Source organism: Danio aesculapii, chromosome 12 (genome assembly GCF_903798145.1).
Source record: "Danio aesculapii chromosome 12, fDanAes4.1, whole genome shotgun sequence".
In the NCBI taxonomy this organism is placed as follows: Eukaryota; Metazoa; Chordata; class Actinopteri; order Cypriniformes; family Danionidae; genus Danio; species Danio aesculapii.
Genome location: NC_079446.1, coordinates 20,413,248 through 20,433,997, shown reverse-complemented (window position 1 = coordinate 20,433,997; position 20,750 = coordinate 20,413,248). Strand labels below are relative to the sequence as shown.

At 35.4% G+C, this 20,750-nt stretch overlaps 1 protein-coding gene across 20 annotated transcripts in view; it reads left to right on the top strand.

The window, feature by feature from the left end:
- Positions 1–20,750, top strand: part of svila (supervillin a) — a 98,745-nt gene that overhangs the window by 21,760 nt on the left and 56,235 nt on the right. For 5 of the 20 annotated variants that reach the window (XR_008838626.1, XM_056469306.1, XM_056469299.1 and 2 more), the window contains exons 1-7: positions 471–628; positions 9,091–9,148; positions 11,269–11,354; positions 16,138–16,198; positions 16,719–16,867; positions 18,852–19,527; positions 20,205–20,288. Coding sequence is in view for 19 of the 20 variants with exons in the window: in XM_056469306.1 (XP_056325281.1) it covers positions 574–628; positions 9,091–9,148; positions 11,269–11,354; positions 16,138–16,198; positions 16,719–16,867; positions 18,852–19,527; positions 20,205–20,288 (1,169 nt within the window). In the remaining variant the exon portion in view is untranslated. Of the gene's footprint in view, positions 1–469; positions 629–9,090; positions 9,149–11,268; positions 11,355–16,137; positions 16,199–16,718; positions 16,868–18,851; positions 19,528–20,204; positions 20,289–20,750 lie in introns of those variants that run through there. The other 15 variants (XM_056469304.1, XM_056469310.1, XM_056469305.1 and 12 more) reach the window with 9 other exon arrangements.

The following is a 20,750-nucleotide window of genomic DNA, read 5'->3' as shown; positions in this document are numbered from 1 at the left end:
TCTTGTTCCTTTGAGCAACTTCTCTTCACTTACTTTCTCACCCCTTCAGCTGTCCCGAAAGCTAAACACACATTCACTGTATGCAGCTGCTAGCGCACAACCGCTACTGTCTGACTAATGCGTTGTTGTCCTACCCTTTCTTTACAGTATGTCTTTTCCCAGTCCTCCCTCATCCACCAGTCTCAGTTTTGTTAATCAGATTAGCAGTGAGCAGCATTAGCACTGTTGTTACTTTGCTAGCATGTAGCAGTAGCCATGCAGAGCCTTTCTGTTTGCACACTGTCATAGTGTTGGAGAGATACTGCTCTCCTCCTCCTTTTGCAGCACTCTCTCTCTCTCTCTCTCTCTCTCTCTCTCTCTCTTTCTCTCTCTCCACCTCCCTTCTCTTTCTGTCCCAGGACTGCTGCAGCTAACTCTGCATCACCTTGCAGTTTTAGACTCTGCTGGCTTTCTGCAGTCCTGTCTCTCTCTCTCTATTTTCCTCCTCTTTTTGGTCCTTCACATCCCCCCTCCCTTCTTTCTGGTCACTTTGCTTTCTTATCTATCATCCACCTCTCATTTCATTGTGTCAAAATGTATCGGAACCCTTGGATCTCCAACTATATCAACCATGTCAAGTTGTGCCAAGGTGAGTAAATGGCAGTTCAGGGTGAAACAGGGCAGGATGGGCCCACCACATCTCGGTTAATGCTGTTTGAGTTTAAATAGTACTACAACCTCCAAGGAAAGAAGCATTTGGGGCTCTAAAGGAGGACTTGTGTTGATGTTTGTTTGTTTTTTTTTGCATACTGTGGTTTAGATATGAATGCTTTAAATAGTTTGAATTCTGTAGTTGAGTCTGTTAGGCAGTTTAAGAGAGTTGCCTTTTAATGGTTTTGTTTTGGTCTGTGCACTTGCGCAACAGCACATGCTTTTCCATTTATCCTGTGTGTTTTTAGTTAAATGGTGTGTTTGTAGCAGGTGTTTGTGTCCAGCTGAGCATATTTTATGTGTAAAAGTGAATTGTTATGGTGTTATTTGTATTTAAATAATTTAAAATAGAAGTACCTCACAGTATAGTAGTTAGTTTGTATGTAAATGGGGTTAATGCGTAAATGTATGAATGGGTTTTAGAGATTCCCTGTCACCTAATTCGCCCTTTCCTGGAGTGCAGACACCAGCTGTCTTATTTAATACTCTTAAGATCTTCCCTCTTGTTTGTGCTTTAGTAAATGACAGTTGTATCATGCATTTTGAAGGGAAGTGCAGATTTCTGAACTGAAGAAGTTGAGCTAGTATTAAAACATTAAAACAAGCTTTAATACTGTGATTTAAGGGATGGCATACAGTATGATGGCATACTTCCTGTGCCCACAATGGCTAATCCTATTCCTCTTGAAGACTAATCCTTTATTAGCTGAGACAAGCGCTACGCTAACACCTGACTGCCACATTTTTGCCCTTCGTTTTCCTATTTAACAAGCTTTGTTCAGTAACAAGTGCATTCTGAATTCATCACTAGCAGGTGCTTCGTAGTAACTCACTATGCTTTCTTAATTGTATTTGGTGGTTATTAATAAATTATTTCTACTAATAGATTTCAACTCAATGTTTATCCTTTAAGTCCTTTAAAGTGTATCCTGTTGTCTTTGTTAAAGGGATAGTTAACACAATTTTAATTCTTGTTCCAAACCTAATAGATTTTCTTTTGCTGAACACAAAATAAGATATTCTGAATGATGGCATTGACTTCCATATTATTTTGTTGCTGCTTTTTCTTTAGAATATCTTGTTCATCAGAAAAAAGGCATTTGTAAATGTTTAGAACCACTTGAGTAAAAAACTTGTTTTGTTTTTACATTTAAAATGTGTATAATGTTGCAAATCATGTTACAGTGTCTTTGAACTTTTTGTCCTAAACCTTCAACAACTGCATTAAACATCAGACATGGTTTGTAAACACTAGATCAGTATATTACAATGATTTCTGAATGTGACACTAAAGACTATTGAATAAATTATATAAATAAAAAAAATTCCAATTACAAATCAGTTGTTTTAAATTATAAGTATTCATTCATTCATTTTCTTTTCGGCTTAGTCCCTGTATTAATCAGTTGTCGCCACAGCAGAATTAACCGCCAACTTATCCAGCATATATTTTACGCAGCCGATGCCCTTTCATGTCACTGGCAGACACCCATACATTCTCATTCACACATACACTACGTACAATTTAGCTTACCCAATTCATCTGTACTGCATGTCTATGGACTTGTGGGGGAAACCGGAGCACCCGGAGGAAACTCGCGCGAACGTGGGGAGAACATGCAAACTCCACACAAAAATGCCAACTGACCCAGCCGAGGCTGGAACCAGCGACCTTCTTGCTGTGAGGTGAGAGTGCTACCCACTGCACCATCGCGTTCCAAATTATAAATATATTTCACAATTCATCTGCATTTTAAAGCTTTTTTCTTTAAATAAATTAACTGTTTGCTATTGTACTGACTAAAATTAAATTGATCTAAATTTGCATGTAACACAATAAATGTTTAATTTTAATTAATGTATTCTAAATTTTATTTTTTAAATATTTAATATTTATTCATTGGATCTTCAAATAGTTTGTCTGTACAGCAATTCAGCAAACTCAACACTTGAAGTTTGGTTAATGTTGGGTTGAAAATTTATTTCAGCACTTCAGTTTGTCCATATTTTACCCTAATTTAGGTTAAAACCATCCAGAATTTAAGCATGTAAAATATCTAAATTATCTTCAGTTGTTTTACTTGACTGTAAAAAACAATCATGAAATGGTTGCATGAAAATTTTATAAAATTAATTATCAAATTTCTTGTAATCTCAACTTGCAATCAATCAAACTGACTAAAGTTAAACTTTGTATAACCAGTTGAATCCTGATTAACTTATTAAATAAGTTAAAGTAACACAAAAACAGGGTGGCACGGTGGCTTAGTTGTTAGCACTGTCACTTCACATGGTTCGTTGGTTCGAGTCCTGGCTGGACCAGTTGGCATTTCTGAGTGGATCTGCATGTTCTTCCCATGTTCGTGTGGGTTTCCTCCAGGTGCTCTGGTTTCCCCCACAGTTCAAGTACATGTAGTATAGGTGAATTGGATGATCCAAATTTGCTGTAGTGTATGAGTGTATATGGGTGTTTCCCAGTACTGTGTTGTGGCTGAAATGGCATCCGCTATGTAGCTTGGTGGTTCATTCTACTGTGGCGACCTCTGAAATGGAGACTAAGCCGAAGGAGAATGAATGAACATATAAACATTTGTTGTCATGACTTTTTGTCATAGCATTTTTTACAGCGTTGGATAGTGATTCGTGTGTTCTAAATGTTTCTCCATAAACAGCGACAGTCGTTAGAAGTAATTTGGGTTTATGATCTCATCATAGAACAGGCTGTGGCTTGCTTCAACAGTATCTTTTGGGTCTATACTACCTGATGTCAGATACTGTAACAGTATCAGATACTGTAACATTTTAATCAACATAAAATTAACCTGAAGTTTCAGAGCTGTACGATCACTCTTAATATGATGCATGCTGTAGATCTCAGAGTTACAGGGCTGTGGAATAACATGTGTGCCATCTGAAGTGCTTTAAATGCCACACTTGACTGTGTCTGATTAGCATCTGTACTTAAGAGGGCACAGAGCCAAGGTGTTGAGGATTTCCACACACGTCTGTTAATGGTGGGTGCTCTCAACAAGACCATGCAGTGAATGCACCTAATGATCATTTTAGCAATCAGTCTAGTTTATCTGCATTACAAACTGTCAGTGTGCGTGATGGTTTTGTGTGTTTTGTTCCTGCTTCTGGGAACCATTGTCATTAAATTGTTTTTATTATTGTCTAGTGTTAATTTACTGCAAGGCCATTGAAAAATGTGTCAGCCGTGTGTTTTTTTTAAAGCTGACTTCATTAATCATTGTTTGCCTGAATGACAACAGCTTTGTAGGTGAATTATTGCAGATGCTGTAAGCATTAGTAACATATGGTACATGAATATGTCCTCATATTATGATAATATAGATAATAGAGGGATTTCTGTTGTGATGTGAATCTACAATTCTTTAAAGCTCTAAAGCCAACTTGTAGTAGCTTTATAAGAACAAATCGATCAAGTTTCATAAGTTAATATTTTTAGGGCAGATGCAGAAAAAGCAGACAGAATTGCAGAATTCATTCATAAAAAAATTAATTTGCTAATTGAATTTGCTGTATAATGTAGAATGTAACGCAATTCAAATCTGCAAAATGGGTTAATCCAGTCATAAAATAGACTATTGTCTGTAAAGATTAAACTGCGAGTCCCTTCGATGGCATTTTACTGTTTGTATGTGAGAAGCAATCATATGTTGTACACATGAGAACTCAGGGCAACCCATCAAAGTAAAAGTCTGGTTTCATTTGATTTATTGGTAAAAAGTTTAGAAATATATAAAATATTTAGTAGGGCTTCTGCAGTTTACATTTTTGTTCAGTTCTTTTTGATATGTTGTCAAGCTGAATATGTTTGGTTTGAATTAAGATACACTTTTATACTTTTCACACTGCGCTTAACTATAAGTTATCATTGTTCTCAACTCCACTTATAACCAAAGTCCCTTTAAGGCAAGTAATTTCACTCGGTGGCCATCTTTGAAATGCCTCTCGGACAGTATTCTCGGGCATTCTGTCTGAATTGGAAAAGATGAAATTCTCTAAAACTGTTTGCCAAGCTTACGATTACATTACTTATATAATGTACAATTCCAAATAATAATAATTACTTATTATTTGGAATTACCAATAAAATTAAACAACAACCAATGCTTCCCACAGCTTTGAAATATACTTGGGGTGGTAGCTGGAAAAACACTTTTTACCCACATCACATAAAAAGTTAACTATATGCGACAAACAAAACATAATTAGATTTTTAACAATATTTTAATTTATTAAGAAACTGTTATATGCTGTTTCCTTTCAGTGGGTTAAAGTTATAAAAAATAAATTTCTCTTATATTTTTATGCTATTCAGGAGCCATGTGCACCCACTGACAGGTAAAATCTGCTTCTCTCTAACCAAGTTCAGGTTACTTTATTGGCAAGACATTTTGTACAGTGTTGCCAAAGCATTTTTGGTGTATAAAACAGCTAACTATATTAACATAATTTAATAAAATATACAGCAAATGAGAAATAAAATAAAAAAGGAATAAAAACAAACAATATCTCTAAAAATTTTTTTAAATAATTAAGAGTAAAACGTGTAGACAATTTAAATCTAATTTTGTCCTCTCCGACGACTTAGTAAAGTTTTTCTGAGTCATTAAATATTATCAAACATATAAAACACTAAATATGTTTCTCTCGCTTTGGTGTCTGTTCGCATACATTTGACGACAGCTTTAGAAAGTATAAGCAAAAACAAATCTCGGACATTTTAGAAGATTAATTTAATATACCTGGGTAAAGGTATATTATTATTATTGTTATTGCCTGCCCAAGTAAAGTCCATGTGTGGGAACCACTGAACAACCGTCTCATAAGATTTTTGTTTTCAAAAAGTCCAAATCAAACAAAATGTGCACTTTCTTCAGGTTGCCCGAGCTAGGAAACTCGCAAGGAACGTCACTTCACAAACCTCATTTATGGCTGTGTTAGTGTTACACATTATCATTCTCTGAATAATGATTGTCAGATCACGCTGTTCTTCTTAAGTAATTCACAATTTGGTCTTGATGGCCAATCTCCTCCAGAAATGAAAGTGACTTTTTGTTTACAAGTGTGTGGGCCTTTTAAGTAATTGCTGCTGTCTTGTCATGTGCGTTTGATAGGATGGACTGTACCTCGCGTTTGTATCATACAGATTACAAAACCAGAAAATTGTAGTGGGTTCATTTAAAAGTAGAGATTAAGATTTATTTGGAGATTATTCTCATGTCTGTGAAGCAAGTATTCGCTGAGATTCCTGTGTGTTTGTTGACCACGTAAACTGTCGTAAAAACATTGGCCCAAGCTTTTCCCCTGGAGAATTGTCAGTCCATAGCGATCGATGATTGGCTCCTGTATTAGGTGGGGCATCATTCACCATATTGACCATGACACTTTTCCACATTCAATACTATACGAGTGACATGTCTTGTGGATAAAGACATGTTTCACACCTGTAAATTTGGAAGCGGTGTTAGCTCCATGCTTTACCTGGGGTTATAAAACCCTGTTCCGAGGCAGCATTTGTGGTGTTAATCCTAAGTTTGTTCAGTGTGAAAAGGAGCAGTGTTTGCTTGATGCTGCTGGATGCTTGGCAACAGAGACCGCCAATCAGAAATTGAGCTACGACGTTACACACATCACGTCACAATATCTGCATGGTATAAACAGCAGCCAGTGAGGGATTACATTAAGTAAAAACTTCAGAAATGTCCGGTGATGATTGTTTGCTGTTCTTCCAATCAGACACAGTGACGTCACAAATATACAAATTACAAAGCTAACCCAGGTTTGGAAATATATAGTGTGAAACATCTGTTGCAGGATAATTTGTGAACCCCAGGTATGCCATGATGAGTAGTGTGAATTGTGATTATACTGTAAATAACCCAGGATTCTGTTTATCTGGGAATTAAGATGACCTAAATTTTACAATTCCAAGTAAAAAATACCTTAAGATGCGGAGAGTCCTAAAATATTGAAACTGAATAAACTGAATTCGGGAAAAGATCAAATGGTATTTAAGAAAAAAGAAAACCGATTTCATAGGGCTCTACTTCTCACTTTCCTTCCAAAACAATCCTATACTTTCTTTCCATCCCACTGGAGTTGATGTTGCCTTGTCCCCTGCCCTATGACTCTGAAGTGAGAGGAGATTTTTAGGCAGTGAGGAATGTTTTTAGCAGATACTCGTCCCAGCTGTGAAAACTCACTGCGTCCCAAAACAGTCCATTGGTTGACTCTTTCGTTCACTTTCTCTTCTCAGCTAGTGTTTGTAAAGAGAGACATCTAACTCCAGCCTTTATTGTGCTTTAACCTGCGTGAATATTGGTTTTTGGAATGTAAAACAGGGCGTTTGGTCTGTGGGTAAATGTGTGGTCAGGCTATTGATCTGTGGGTAAAGTGGAAACACATGTCCTGCTCTTCCGATCCTCTGAGGCTCAGATGTCAGATCTCCATGTGTTCTTCATAGAAGTAATGCCACACCTGAACAACAACACCAGTATTAGTCATTTCATTGCATTACTCAAACGAATGGGGTAACAGCACTTATGTTAAATTGACCCCATGAGAGAATTTATTTATTCATCCTTTTTTGAAGAGAGGAGTGGGTGTTATCACCATGTTATTTGTTTTATTCTTTGTTTTAATTCAAGCTCAAAATAGGGATGCAACAATTAACCGATTTCACTGTTACCCACGCTTTAATTCGTCACGGTTAATAAATCGTAAAAGCTTCTCAACACTGTGTTTCTACAACAAAACTGCTGCAACTAAACAAATTTATGCCAACTGTGCGCTAGTTTTAAGTTCTACTTCCTAATACCCACACACACTAAGAGCTGTTCACATGTTGCATCTTTTGAGCACGCAAGTTGGTTATTTATTTTCTTGCGTGCATATTGGTGTGTGACGTGCACGTTTTCCAGGCGCCCCTAGTTGAAAGAATGGCACAAGCGCACCACAAGTCACTTGGAACTGGACCAATCAGCTTCATACTTTTATGGAATATACACATTTCTACTCCAAGGAGAAGCCGACTTTGACTACATTTGTTCTTTTTAAAAGGGAAATAATGTATTAAATTATTTATTTAATTATTTATTTAATTATTTATTTTATTCTCTCATAGTTCTGTCATTTATTTTCAGTGTAAAATGATTACTTATGTTTAAATGCCAAAAACTTTTTTTCGTCGAAAGAGAAATGGACTATTGTTTTTTATTATTATTATTATTATTATTATTATTATACATTTAATTATTATTTGGTTACTGAGCAGCCATAAATAGCACTTTAAAATATAAGGGGTTTTCATGTGATTTTTCTAAACTACTGTTTTGAAATTATTGAATGCATAATAATCGTAATAACCATGAAAACGTGATTATTCCTTAGACTATAATCGTACAACCAAAATCTATAATCGTTGCATCCCTATACAGTAAGAATTATATTAATACAAATATTCTTTATGTCTAGAAATGTGTGACTGTGACCTAGATTACTTTTATTAATTTAAAAAACAGTAAGAACACAGTTAAACCTCACAATGTTTTAAACTGATTTTACTTCAATACTATATATTTTTAATATTTTTTATTTTGGCTTAACATCATATTATATCAAATTAATGCGTACAGTAATATCTAGTGTTGTACAGAATTTATTACTGTTCTTTAATTCTTGAATAAAATGAATTTATAAATCAATCTATCACGGTGTATTCATTATTTTAGGGACTTTATTACAAATTAATGAAAAATGTTATGCATTTAAATTTTGTAATTAACATAAAATAGCATTTTATTTATTTTAATTTAAATATTATTATTTTTAATTATTTATTTATTTAATGTATTCTTGAGATAACTCTAGATAACTTTACATAATTTGTCAGTAAAAATACATACTTAAGCCTCAAAGTTTGGTAAAACAAACAAAAATAATTTATTATGTGCATTTTATATAAATTATGTATAGATTTCTTTTTTTTTAAATTGTTGCTCTTCAAAATAATGATGGCTTTTGAGAGAAGTGGTCACAGATGGTTTTTTGTGCATAATGTAATGCTTCAGATAACATTCAGAAGACTTCATGCATTACATACTGGACACTTTGACTAACAAAACCACTGAACGCAGCATTCAGCATATGGGCCTGGACGTTAGACTCTGCATACAGATATACTGATGTGTGCATACAGAAACAAGTCAGTTCAACTGTGGACACGGCACCATGTTGACATCCATGAAATGGATACCATTGTTTTCATTCCTAGCCTTCACATTGGGCCTTTAAAACGTCTTTTGCTGATCACTTCTGTCACCAGCAGGAGTATTTGTGGTCTGAATGTTATTCTTTCTTTTGTATGCACAGGCTTCACCAGAGAAACAGCCCCTAAAGTTGGCAATACCAAACAAAGGAGAGCTCTTAGGTAAGATCCTCATTTTTATGTATTAATGTAGCAAAGTTTTTATGTAACTTGTGTTTTGATTGATTTTAAAAGCTCTGTGGAAAAGATCTACAACAGAAATTTAAAGGGCACCTATTTTACCTCTTTTTCAATATTTAAGATAAGCTTTGGTATCTCCAGAATGTGTGTGTAAAGTTTCAACTAAATTTACCCATCAGATTATTTATTACACCTATCTGAATCTGGGAATAATGCAAATGAGCTGGCTCTCCCCGCCCACCGTTCTCGCGTGTGTCAGAGCCGTAGAGATTTCTCACTATTGCTGTAATATGTGTGTCCTCCTCCTGCTGCATCTCATGTCAGATAAACAGCACAGTGACAGACACAAAGATCTTCTGTTTATGAGAAATACAGTAAGAACTTTCTCAATGGTTATTTGATTTAGTTGTTGTGGTTTGAATATTATAATTTTTTTTATTCAAACCTTTCTGCAACAATCAGTCACACACAAATGCTGTTACAAAGTTCGCAGTAACACACACAAATGTTTAACTTTGCACTGTTTTTGCATGGCAAATGTGTCAGGACACATTAATATACACTGCTGTATGGATATGCGTTATGTTAATGTACAAAATAAAACTGATTTAACGTCCACAAATCAGGATTATTTGTGGCAAATCAGTCTTTATTACAAACATGCACTGTTTTAGAAACGTTTTAAACTCATTCTTGAGGTGCAGCTGATCATGTAGAGTTAAAACAGATCTTTTAATCATAAGATTATACGTGTTACTATGGAGACATGTTATTCCGCGTCTGTCAATCAATTCGGTGGGCGGGAAAAAACCTCACTCCTACATCACGTTGCGTGGGCCTCAAAGCTGCAGGGATTTGGATCCTATTTTAACGTCAGGAAATTTTTCAAAAAGAGACTTTGACAGTAATGATTTCTTTATTTATTTTTCCTCATAAATGCAAAAGATGAGAAATAATACATTTATTTTTGTTTTATAGAGACCCAACTCTCATCTTTTTTGAATAATAGTATTTCTTTTGGGTTCTGCAGTTTGATTCACATTATTTCTAATACAAAGTATGTTGTATACTGTAACATCACCTCAACTCAGTTAAAACATGCTTGCATATTGATAATTTTATCTCTGAACTTTGTAGTTAGTTGTTTTGGAAAATATGAATAGATGTTTCAGTACTGTTAACATATAGATTCCCCAAGATTTTACTGCAAATATCACATCCATAATGCTGCAATTGCTCTTTTGATAACTTCTACACAGTTGCAATGCCAGTTAAAGGCTTAAAACTTGTTAATAATTGCCCACTGTTTTGATTGGTTAACTTCATTGCATATTAAACTGCATTAAAGCCCTATCACTATTACACACGAGTGTGTGTTTTGGCAGCATTGTTCATGTAAATCCGTCATTCACAAAGCATGCTTAAATTGTTTACTAGGTTTGCATTTGCAGTGTAACTGCAGTCAGATTTAGTACAGCTGAATGTTTAAATTTCAACTGAAGTTTCACATTTACTTCTGTATTTACGTTTATTCTTGTAGCTTGCATTTTCATCCAAAAACAACTATATAATAAATCAAATACTTACAAAAGAGGAACAATATCGAACTACCAAGCCCAGTTTCACTGGAACAGTATTATAAGGACAAGTATTGTCAAAAGATCAGTTCAAATATGATTGTTTGTGTCGTGACTCTTTAAATATCTTAAGTGAGGACTCTTATATCAATGATGTACTGCATTAAAAATATGTTGAGAGGTTTATTAAAAGTGTTCTTGTGTTTTATGAATATATTTGTTTACCACATAATTATGTGTCTCCTGTGAGGTGTCTTTATTAATTGTCTGGATAATATTGTTTGACCTTGTTATGAATATGTAATAAAATAAATAAACTTACTGTGTTATTGTGTAAAATTACATTTTAAGTTAATATATCGCATGTCACGTTTATGGAAGAAATCCTGTGAGATCTGCCAACATTCAGATTGCTTTTCAGGTGCTGCTTCAACAAAAGCACTCAGATCAGAGGCTTCTTGTTTCTGGTGTAAACATTTATATGCAAAATATATTGAGATTCAAAGCTGGTTTCTCCCTGTGCAGTTTTCAGAAAGAGTTCTCGTTTGAGGAGAAAGGTGAGGGAACCAGCAAAGAAGTAGATGTTAGTCTGCTGGGGAATACACCCAAGGGTAAGTTTAGAATTCTTCTACAATTATATACTAGTTAGACACTCACTAAACAAGCACCTTAACAGTTCTTTCACATACTTCAGTTGACTTTTGCAGTTTTCTTATGGAGACTTTTAATATAAATGTTGCAAGTTCAGCCGCCAGGAGGATTTGAAAACTAAAGTATTGTGACTCTTAAGCTCATTTAATTATATATATATATATATATATATATATATATGTATATATATATATATGTATATATATATATATGTATGTATATATATATATATGTATATATATATATATATGTATATATATATATATATATATATATATATATATATATATGTATATATATATATATATATATATATATATATATGTATATGTATATATATATATATATATATATATATATATATGTTTATATATATATATATATATATATATATATATATGTATATATATATATATATATATATATATATATGTGTGTATATATATATATATATATATATATATATATATATATATATATATATATATATATATATATATATATATATTCGCTTGCAGTTCTTGCTGATACAGTGTATTGAAAAGGAATATTATATATAAATTAATCAAACAAAAACAAAACGGCACAAATTTTTCAAAATATGACAAATTCTCTGTTTTGTAGTGCCCTTTATAGTGTGTTTGTACTTTACCCATTTAAAAAAAAAGATTGTATTTTACTTGCTCAATCAAGATAAAATCAAAACAAACAACAAAAGAAAAACAGACTTTTATGATCCTATATATTAGGGATGCTCGGGTTGATCAGCCGAAGATCGGTATCGGCCGATAATCACATTTCATGACTCGATCGGTACTCTCCAATCTGGCCGATCTTATGAACCGAACGCAAGTGCACTCCCGTACAGTATAGCCTACAGCAGCCACAACACATGAGGAGAAAAATGTTGTGTGAGGGCTGGAGCGATCGATACGTTCTCATCGCAACAGATAAAATATATACAGATGCGGTGCGACCTATTTATACAGTATATAGGCACGACTCGCGCAACAAACGTAACTTTGTTGCAAGTGCAACCATTGTATATCCAGTGTTTTGAGCTGCTGTGACACGAGAGGAGCGACCTCCCTCTTAAATTACCCAGAAATCATGGCAAAGAAAGTGAATGAGCAAGACAACAGATCGCAAGAGGCACATTTAGTGATGTTCTAAGCATTACCTTTCTTAGGTCAAATGAATAGAGCAGTAAAGATATCACGAGTGCACATCTCCCTCTCACTCATTGAGTGATCTGCTGTCAGTAGTTGGAGACGAGCAAAATATTTTAATGGTCTTGCATGTATTTAGGCCATTTTACATATAACAACTGAAAGTTCTGTGTTTTTGACGATATTGCAAGTTTAATTAAAATAAATTTATATTTGAAATAAATAAAACTTAAAAATATCTATATTTTTAACATGAATATTTAATAATATAACTTATTGTACTTATTGCAATAAATAGTAGTTTATAGGCCTATTCATTTTAGTAAAGAATTATTAGATTTATAGGTGTGCATTTTAACAACTTGTGCAACAAATATGCACTCCAAACTTTTTCTTGATTGAGACATGTTGAATTCTTCTTTCATCATTTGCAATGTTTCCAAAATGCATTGTTTGCATTTTTCATTACCAATTGTTATATCTGTGTTCTATTATTTTCTGTGGCGATTCATTCCACTGTGGCGAACCCTGATTATAAGAAACTAAGCCAAAGTAAAATGAATGATTGAATTATTTCTGTAAAGCTGCTTCTGGCCATGACACGTTCACACCTAAATGGTTATAAGAGGCTTGTTTAAGGTATTCTATGCAGCATCCTTCATTTATTCTCTTAGGTAAGGTGAGATCTTCTCTCAAGGTTCATATTTTAAGAGAAAATATGCTTAATCCATTTTAAAGCTTCAAACATTAGATTTTGTACTCTGTATTGGCCTATCACCCTGACAAGGAATCAGTACTCTGTATCAGCTGCAAAAATCCTGATTGGAGCATCCCTACAATATAATTTAAAAACTTAATTTACTGAAAAACAATGTTATGTGCTGGGCGTAACATGATTATATACATGTATGAGCTTCTAAAATGTGAAAGACTGTCAAAACAGCACCAGGAGTTGTTTTATGTCACAAATATACACTAATATCTGCCATAAAGAGACTCATTTCTGATGAATGGATTGAACCAGAATGGCCATTAAGAAAAATCATGTAGGTTTGATCACCGTTTTATGGATGCGAGTTGAAAATAAATAGTATTTGATTGTAGTCATGGTGTGTTGATGATAAATCGTTTACAAGTTGCTTCAAGACAAAGTTATTGCATTGCCTTGATGGATCATGGACACATGGGGTCATTATGTTGGGGGGATGGGACACCACTGACCTATATTTGGTCTGCTGGGGGGGCCACCTGTTGTTGGGCAAGCTGTTTAGTTTACTGGCCCTGAAACTGTGACAGTTGTGTGAAAAGAGTGCCTAGATACTTTGTGAAAGGGACTGTACTGTACACTAGGCTAGAGAATTAGTGAAAAGGATTTTATGGGGCTCCCTCAGGAACAGCCTGCTTCTGGTAAGCACAAATTAAATGCAGACATCATTTTCAGTCTTTTAGTTTATATAAATTGTGCCGATGTGCTAATGCACATGTTTGGCCTTTGATTAGATTTGTCTTTTTATACTTTTTTATATAGTTTTGTATTTGTTTTTGACTAATTAAAATAACGCAGAAGACGTTTCCATTTTTAGTGCATTTTGTTTTTTCTCTTGGTGTGAATGAGTATGTTTTCATCCACCTATTTTTATGTGCATTTTGTATATGCACATATAAAACGGTTAATGATAACACCATGATGCACATAAGTTTTGAAAATGCGCAGAAAAATATATTTTACCCCAGAATTTACTGAAAAACAGTAAAACTCTCTGACAAAACGCTGGAATTGTTACTTTATTCGCATGTCTTTTATGTGATATTCCTGTTTTGTGCCAAAATTGTATTTGCATCTATGGATGGAAACAATGGCTGCATCCGAAACCGCTTACTACTCAGTAGGTACTGCATTTGAATTTAAATGTACTACTCGGCCGTTAAAAAAGTACGTTCTATACAGTATGAATGGGAGCAGTATAAATGGAATTCGGACGTACTACATCCGTCATTTTGTCATAGTCATGTGACGTACCTGCGTCAGTTGCGCCGCATTACTCCCATTCACGAATTCTCTCGCGGTGTATCATGGGATAGCGCAGTGTTCATGGTATACGCACTTCAGAATCTCGCCGGAAGTAGTAAGTCATCTGGGTACTTCTCACATACTAATTTTCGATTTCTATGAATTCGGACATACTACTGTACTTGGCTCGCATACTGATTTTAGCTTACTATATAGTATGGAAGTATGCGGTTTCAGAAGCAGCCATTGAATCTGGATTTTGTATTTTTGCAAAAACTAATTACCACAATCTTCTAAAATGCAATTTTCGTCCACTGGTGTCACATCTAGGCCACACAGGCTATTGGTCTTTTTATATAGTTTTTATTTGTTTTTGTTTTTTTTAACCAAACTTGCGTTTGTTTTGGCCACATTCTGCTACATAACACCCACTTATCACCATCCACTTAGTTCCTAGTGGATGTAATCAAGTCCACATTGTCCCTCCTTAGTTTTTGTGTGTGTTTTGTTTGTCAATATGTGGATAGCAGTAGGTGTTTTCTTTGCAAGAATGTAATTAAAGTAATTAGTCTTGGCTTAAATCCGCATTATTTTTTATTTTATACATTTCTGTTTCTCATTCATTTCGTTGGCTTGAGGCGCTTAGTTGTGTAATCTGGGTTTGTTAGAGTAAGCTCTGTCCAATGTCAGATTCACACCGTTGTTTGTTCTTCCCCCATTCTAACTGGGAATTTCACCTAAAACATGACAAATTCTGAACATGTGCATGCTTTATTGTTTACAAAGTGTTTTTTGGTCAGTATGACACATTTTTACTTGAAACTCTTCCCTGTGTGAATGGCCCCTTTTCAATGCACCACCCAGATCTTTTGCTTTGAATCCCAGAGACCATGGTGAGGAAACTTTGTTAAAAACAAGTGTGCCGTGTGTACACATTAGCCCAAGACAAGTCTCCTCTCAATCACTTCACTGGTGTCCTGGTGACCGGACACAGTTGAGTGTTGTATTTCCAAGGTTTCTGCTGAAAAACAGTCTCTAAGCATAAACCAGTGATTGGCTAACTTTTGTGGAAATGCAGTCAGCCATGCTTGTAGCTAATGTCAGAAGACTTGTGTATAAGCAGCTTTTGTTTCAGATAGCACATTGAAGCTCTGTGACCTCTGCTATTATTGGATTTATGTCACTTAGTGTTTAGATGGATATATTGTCGCAGGTGACAATAATGAGGTAATATGTCAGGATCATAAATGAGATCTATTTTATTTGGAAAGCAAATACCGGTAGTAGGGATTGACTTAATGCTTTTTTTTCGGAATCCCCTCGCTGTAGGAAAATGATATTTTTTTCCAAATTACTCTTAATATTGGAAGTTTTTATGATGCTACTGAGCATGCTTGTGAAGGTTGATGTAATACCTGAGATCCATCATAGAACATGGATTGGTTTTAAACAGCAGAACATCTGATTTATGTAGGGATTGGATTACAATCCAGTATTTAAAGTGTGTATTTTAGATTGTGATTTTTACCCACTCATTCTTACTCTGCCTTTGTTTTTCTCTAGTCTCAGAATTAAGGAAACGTTTTGAGAGTATAAGCACGAGTCAGAGTTGGGACATGAACAGGTGAGAAGTTAAATCAATCTCTTAAAGCATGCACAGCCAAAGTTCAGTTAACACAGGTGTTCGGCAAGAATAACTGAATCACAAATTTGTCGGCATGCTGTTATTGCCAGAAAATATTTTAGATTCACTCTCACCACACGTTTCAGGCTGCATGCTTTTTTTAATCTTTAAAGGAGCATGAATACCCAAAAGAAACTAAATAATTAAATGAGATATAATGAACTTGGTACTATACATGTTCAGGTGTAGTGTACATGTTGTCAGTACTTTTTTTTTGTAATAAATTACTACTTTTATTTAGCATGGTCATGTTAAATTGATCAAATTACATATAGATGTTTACTATTTTACAAAATATAAACTTTTTAAAATGTTTATTTTTTAATAAAAAAATCATTGATGCATTGATGGCGGAGTGGGATGATATGAAATGATATGAAATGTTTCTGTATTCTATTAATTATTTCCCTTGCTAAAGAATGATCCTGACTTCGATTTCTCTGGCCGCATTTGTTTATAGGAAGGAGCGAATTGCACGGCGCCTGGAGGGAATCGATAATGATGTTCTCCAAAGTCTTCCAGGTTGTGGTGGTCTAGTTTCTAATCGATTGCTGGAAGAGGACACTCCAAGATATACCCGTGCGGCAGACACCTGTGACCCCTGTACAGGTGAAAAATGCCCTTAATTTTATACATGTTATACTTTATACATTGTAATAGATTTCATACTACTTAATTAAAAGTTTGTTTTAATTAGCTGGTAGTAGGTTGCTTAAAGTAATATACAGTTTATGTGAGCTTATAAGAGATCAACCCAAATATATATGAAAAATGCTCTTCAAATTTTATCTTTATGCTAGGCATGACAAAACGGTTTATACCATTTTAGTCAACATTTGAAGTAGATCAAAACCAGTTCAAAAAAGATAAACAACCATGGATGATTTTAAAAAAAATAATAATAAATTTATTCACTTCAGTTGTTGACTACTGTAGATGGCGAATTTGTCACTCTAACTCTAGACCCATTGTTATTGTTGTAGAATGATGCACCACCAACATACAACCTCTGTCAAGCTTCCCACACCATAAAACATATTTTATTAGAATGTGAAATTTTTAAAGACTATTAGACAGGATTTCTTTAATGAGAGCACTTTGAATGTTTTTAAAAATGTTTCTTTGGGAAGAATTTGTAATTATTTATCATGTATATGGACTGAAAAATCATATCTAATGTTTTTGATGTAAAATTGTTTTATTTTTGTTTATTTTTGTATCGTGTGTTATTGAATTATGAAGTTGTTACTATTATGGAATATGCTTTATCTTTATTAAAGAGCCCTTATTATGCATTAAAAAAAGGTCCTATTTTTGTTTTGGGGGTCTCCAACAACAGTATGACATGCATGCAAGGTCAAAAAACACTGCAGACAAATGCATTTATTTTTACCTAATTATCCCAATGACTCCCATATGATTCGTTCAGAGATTTCATTTGTTCCAAACCCCTTCTTTGCGTGAGGCTAAACTGTGCTGATTGGTCCAATGACCCAGTCTGTTGTGATTGGTGGACTGTATTCAGCGTGAGACGGAGAGAAACGCTGACCACGGCTTATCAACAATTTTGAAGTAGTCAGAGTGTATGTGTGAGCCCAATACAGTAGTGCATTAAGGCAATGCAGTTATACACCAGCATATTGCTCAATTCTTAACCATGACACACATTCAGTATTAATCTACACAGTGGCAAAAGCAGAACTAATTTGAAACTTGACCACTGCACATCTGTAGGAACAGCTGATGGTAGCCATAGCAATGACAAACAGCAGAGGATCGCGAGCTCAAAAACATATTTAAATCCGTAAACAAAGCGGCATGCGACGAGTTTTCAATGTGGCTTTAGACACGATATGAGAATATAAAGAGTTAACCAGATACAGTACAAGCGGTTACTACCAAAACACAATTAAATAAATTATTTGCAAGCTAGACGAAACAAGGAGGCAACAATTTTAATCACACTTTCTTGCACTTGTGAAATTGAGGAAAAAACTGATCCATGATCTGTGTACTGTCAAGCTACATCATACATCAATAGTCTTTTCTGATCCTTCCTTTAACAAACGGCCAACAAATCCCTGTTGTAAGCATGTAGATTGCTGAAGCACTCAACAGAAAAATGACAAGAACACAGCACAAGGCTGGGGCTATAATGCTGAGGTATTTTTGCAAAAATAATCTTGAACCACTGACTCTTCTTTGGGTAGAGAAAACAACACTAACTTTCCCCCACACTTCAGAGCACAGCATCTTTGCGACATGATTCAACCGGGATCTGCTACAGTACAGTGTACAGGGCTTGAGTTCCGTATCGACGTCATGCTGTGAGGCTAAAGACTCGTTATTGCAGCGATTTATTCGAACCACTATGAGTCGACTCTTTTATAGATGAATCTATAGTTTTAAACATGGTGCACTTTCAGATTTAAGCCTTAAAGCTGTGTTACACACTGCATGGAAGGTCATTTTCAAAAACCCATAATAGGGGCTTTTTAATCTTTCCATGAAATAGCTATAAATTGCTAATTTGGCAATATATAAACATACATTGTGTTTAAACATGGCATTATAAACATCTTTCTCTTTTAAGTTTCTCTTCAGCACTATGGCAAAAGTGACCCAAGTTCACAAAGCACAGATGTTCCGTCCAGAAGTCACGCAGTCCACCCGGAGTCTGTCTTTAGCACTGGCTCCTCTCATGTGGAAGAGCTGGACTCTAAAGCAGAAAGAATTGCACGCTACAAGGCCGAACGCCGCCGTCAGTTAGCGGAGCGCTATGGCATCTCGCTGGATCAGGAGATGGAAACGGACTACTCAACTCGCTACTCCAGACCCTCCAGAGAGTCTGATGGTTCAGACAGACACCACAGGTCAAAATCGGAAGGGAGAGATGGAGTGGAGCAAAATGCTTACACTACCAGCCATCATGTGGATAAGAGCAGCTCACACATTCACTCCAGTCCAGAGTACAGCCGGGAGCGCACAGACTCCATCTCTGAGCGTGAAAGGATGATGAATCTGGAAAACCAGAGGAGGGCACAGGAGCGTGACCGATTGCATGGAGGTGGAGGGGTTGCACCTGACCCATCTGCGTATATGGATGTGTCTGGGTCTGCAAGGGTACCGGGAAGGGAACCAGGGATGATGGGGGTTCCCAGCTCACCCAATGCAGGCCGAAGGGGCATGATGCTCTCTCCCAAACAGGGAGCGTCTCCTGGTGATCTGTTTATTGAGCAGCAGGCTCACAGCATCCTCCAAAGACACGGGTGAGTCTTCTCTTCATGATAGATGTTTCTTAAGGTGTCAGTGTCTTCATTTTCTTCTTTTACTCTTTCCTCTCTTGGAAAGAATGTTGGCCGGTATTCCCCTGAATCTGTCTTTCACAGGTATTTTCCTCTAAAGAAAGCCTTCAGAATTTGGCTTGCGAAGTGTTTGGAGTGTTTCTACAGCTCCCTAAAGATGGGTGGGCTCTGTTCAGCATAACATATTATCCATTAGCACTGACCTTTACTGTCCTTTGGCAATGGTTTCTTTATAGTAGGGGTCAGTGCTCTGTGACGCGTTGGAATTAAAGTGTGTGCCAAATTAAACAACAAAAGATTCCAGCAGAATTAAAATTCCCAACATCAAGCCAAAATAAATTACAAATGATTATGATAAAGAGTGATATTCAGGAAATACCCAGAGCACTTTCATAATGTCAGCATGAAGTTTGATGCGTTTCTTAAAGTGAACAAATGAGGACTTTGTCTTTAAAACCTAATTTCCTTGTAGGCTGAGCTCAATTTTCATACTGTAAGTTATCTGAGGCCCTACTCTTTTACAGGAACCTGGTTTCCCTTAAGTTCCACCCAACCCCTTTTCCTGAAGACATTTTATCCTCTTTTTCTACTCGCAAATGTTTGAGTGGTTCACTCTCTGGATGGTTTTTTAACTAATATAGATCCTGTAGTCAATCACCCAACCAATGGTCCCTTCAGACTGATTCAGAAGGAGACACCGTCTCTCCAATCAACTGGCCTTCCAGGTAGCATACGTTTGGGATTACTGGGTGTGATTAACACCCTTCACTTTAACAGTGGTCCCGCCTAACCTCATAGCCTTATCTCAAACCATCTTTTGTCCTGTCCTATAAACGTCCTTGCTGGTATGTGAGGTGAAATGATCCTTTCTAGGGGTATATTAGACAGTCAGTGAACCTTAGCAAGAAAGCAAATTTCACTTGTAGTTTAAGGTGTGTTCCTACTTAAAGTTTTGGTCTTTTAGTTTTTGTCTGAACCAAAAATTCTTGGTTACTGCTTATCTTTCACATTACCGTTTTTGATATTGATCCAAAGAACTGCACTAATAAAGAACTCATTTCAGATTTTGTGTTTTAATCCAGCCAAACAAGCCGAGTTTTTTATTCTGGAGAAATGGATGCATAAAGCAACTAGTTTGAGTAGTTTGTAAGAAAATGGTTTGACAGAATTTATAAACTCATGCACAC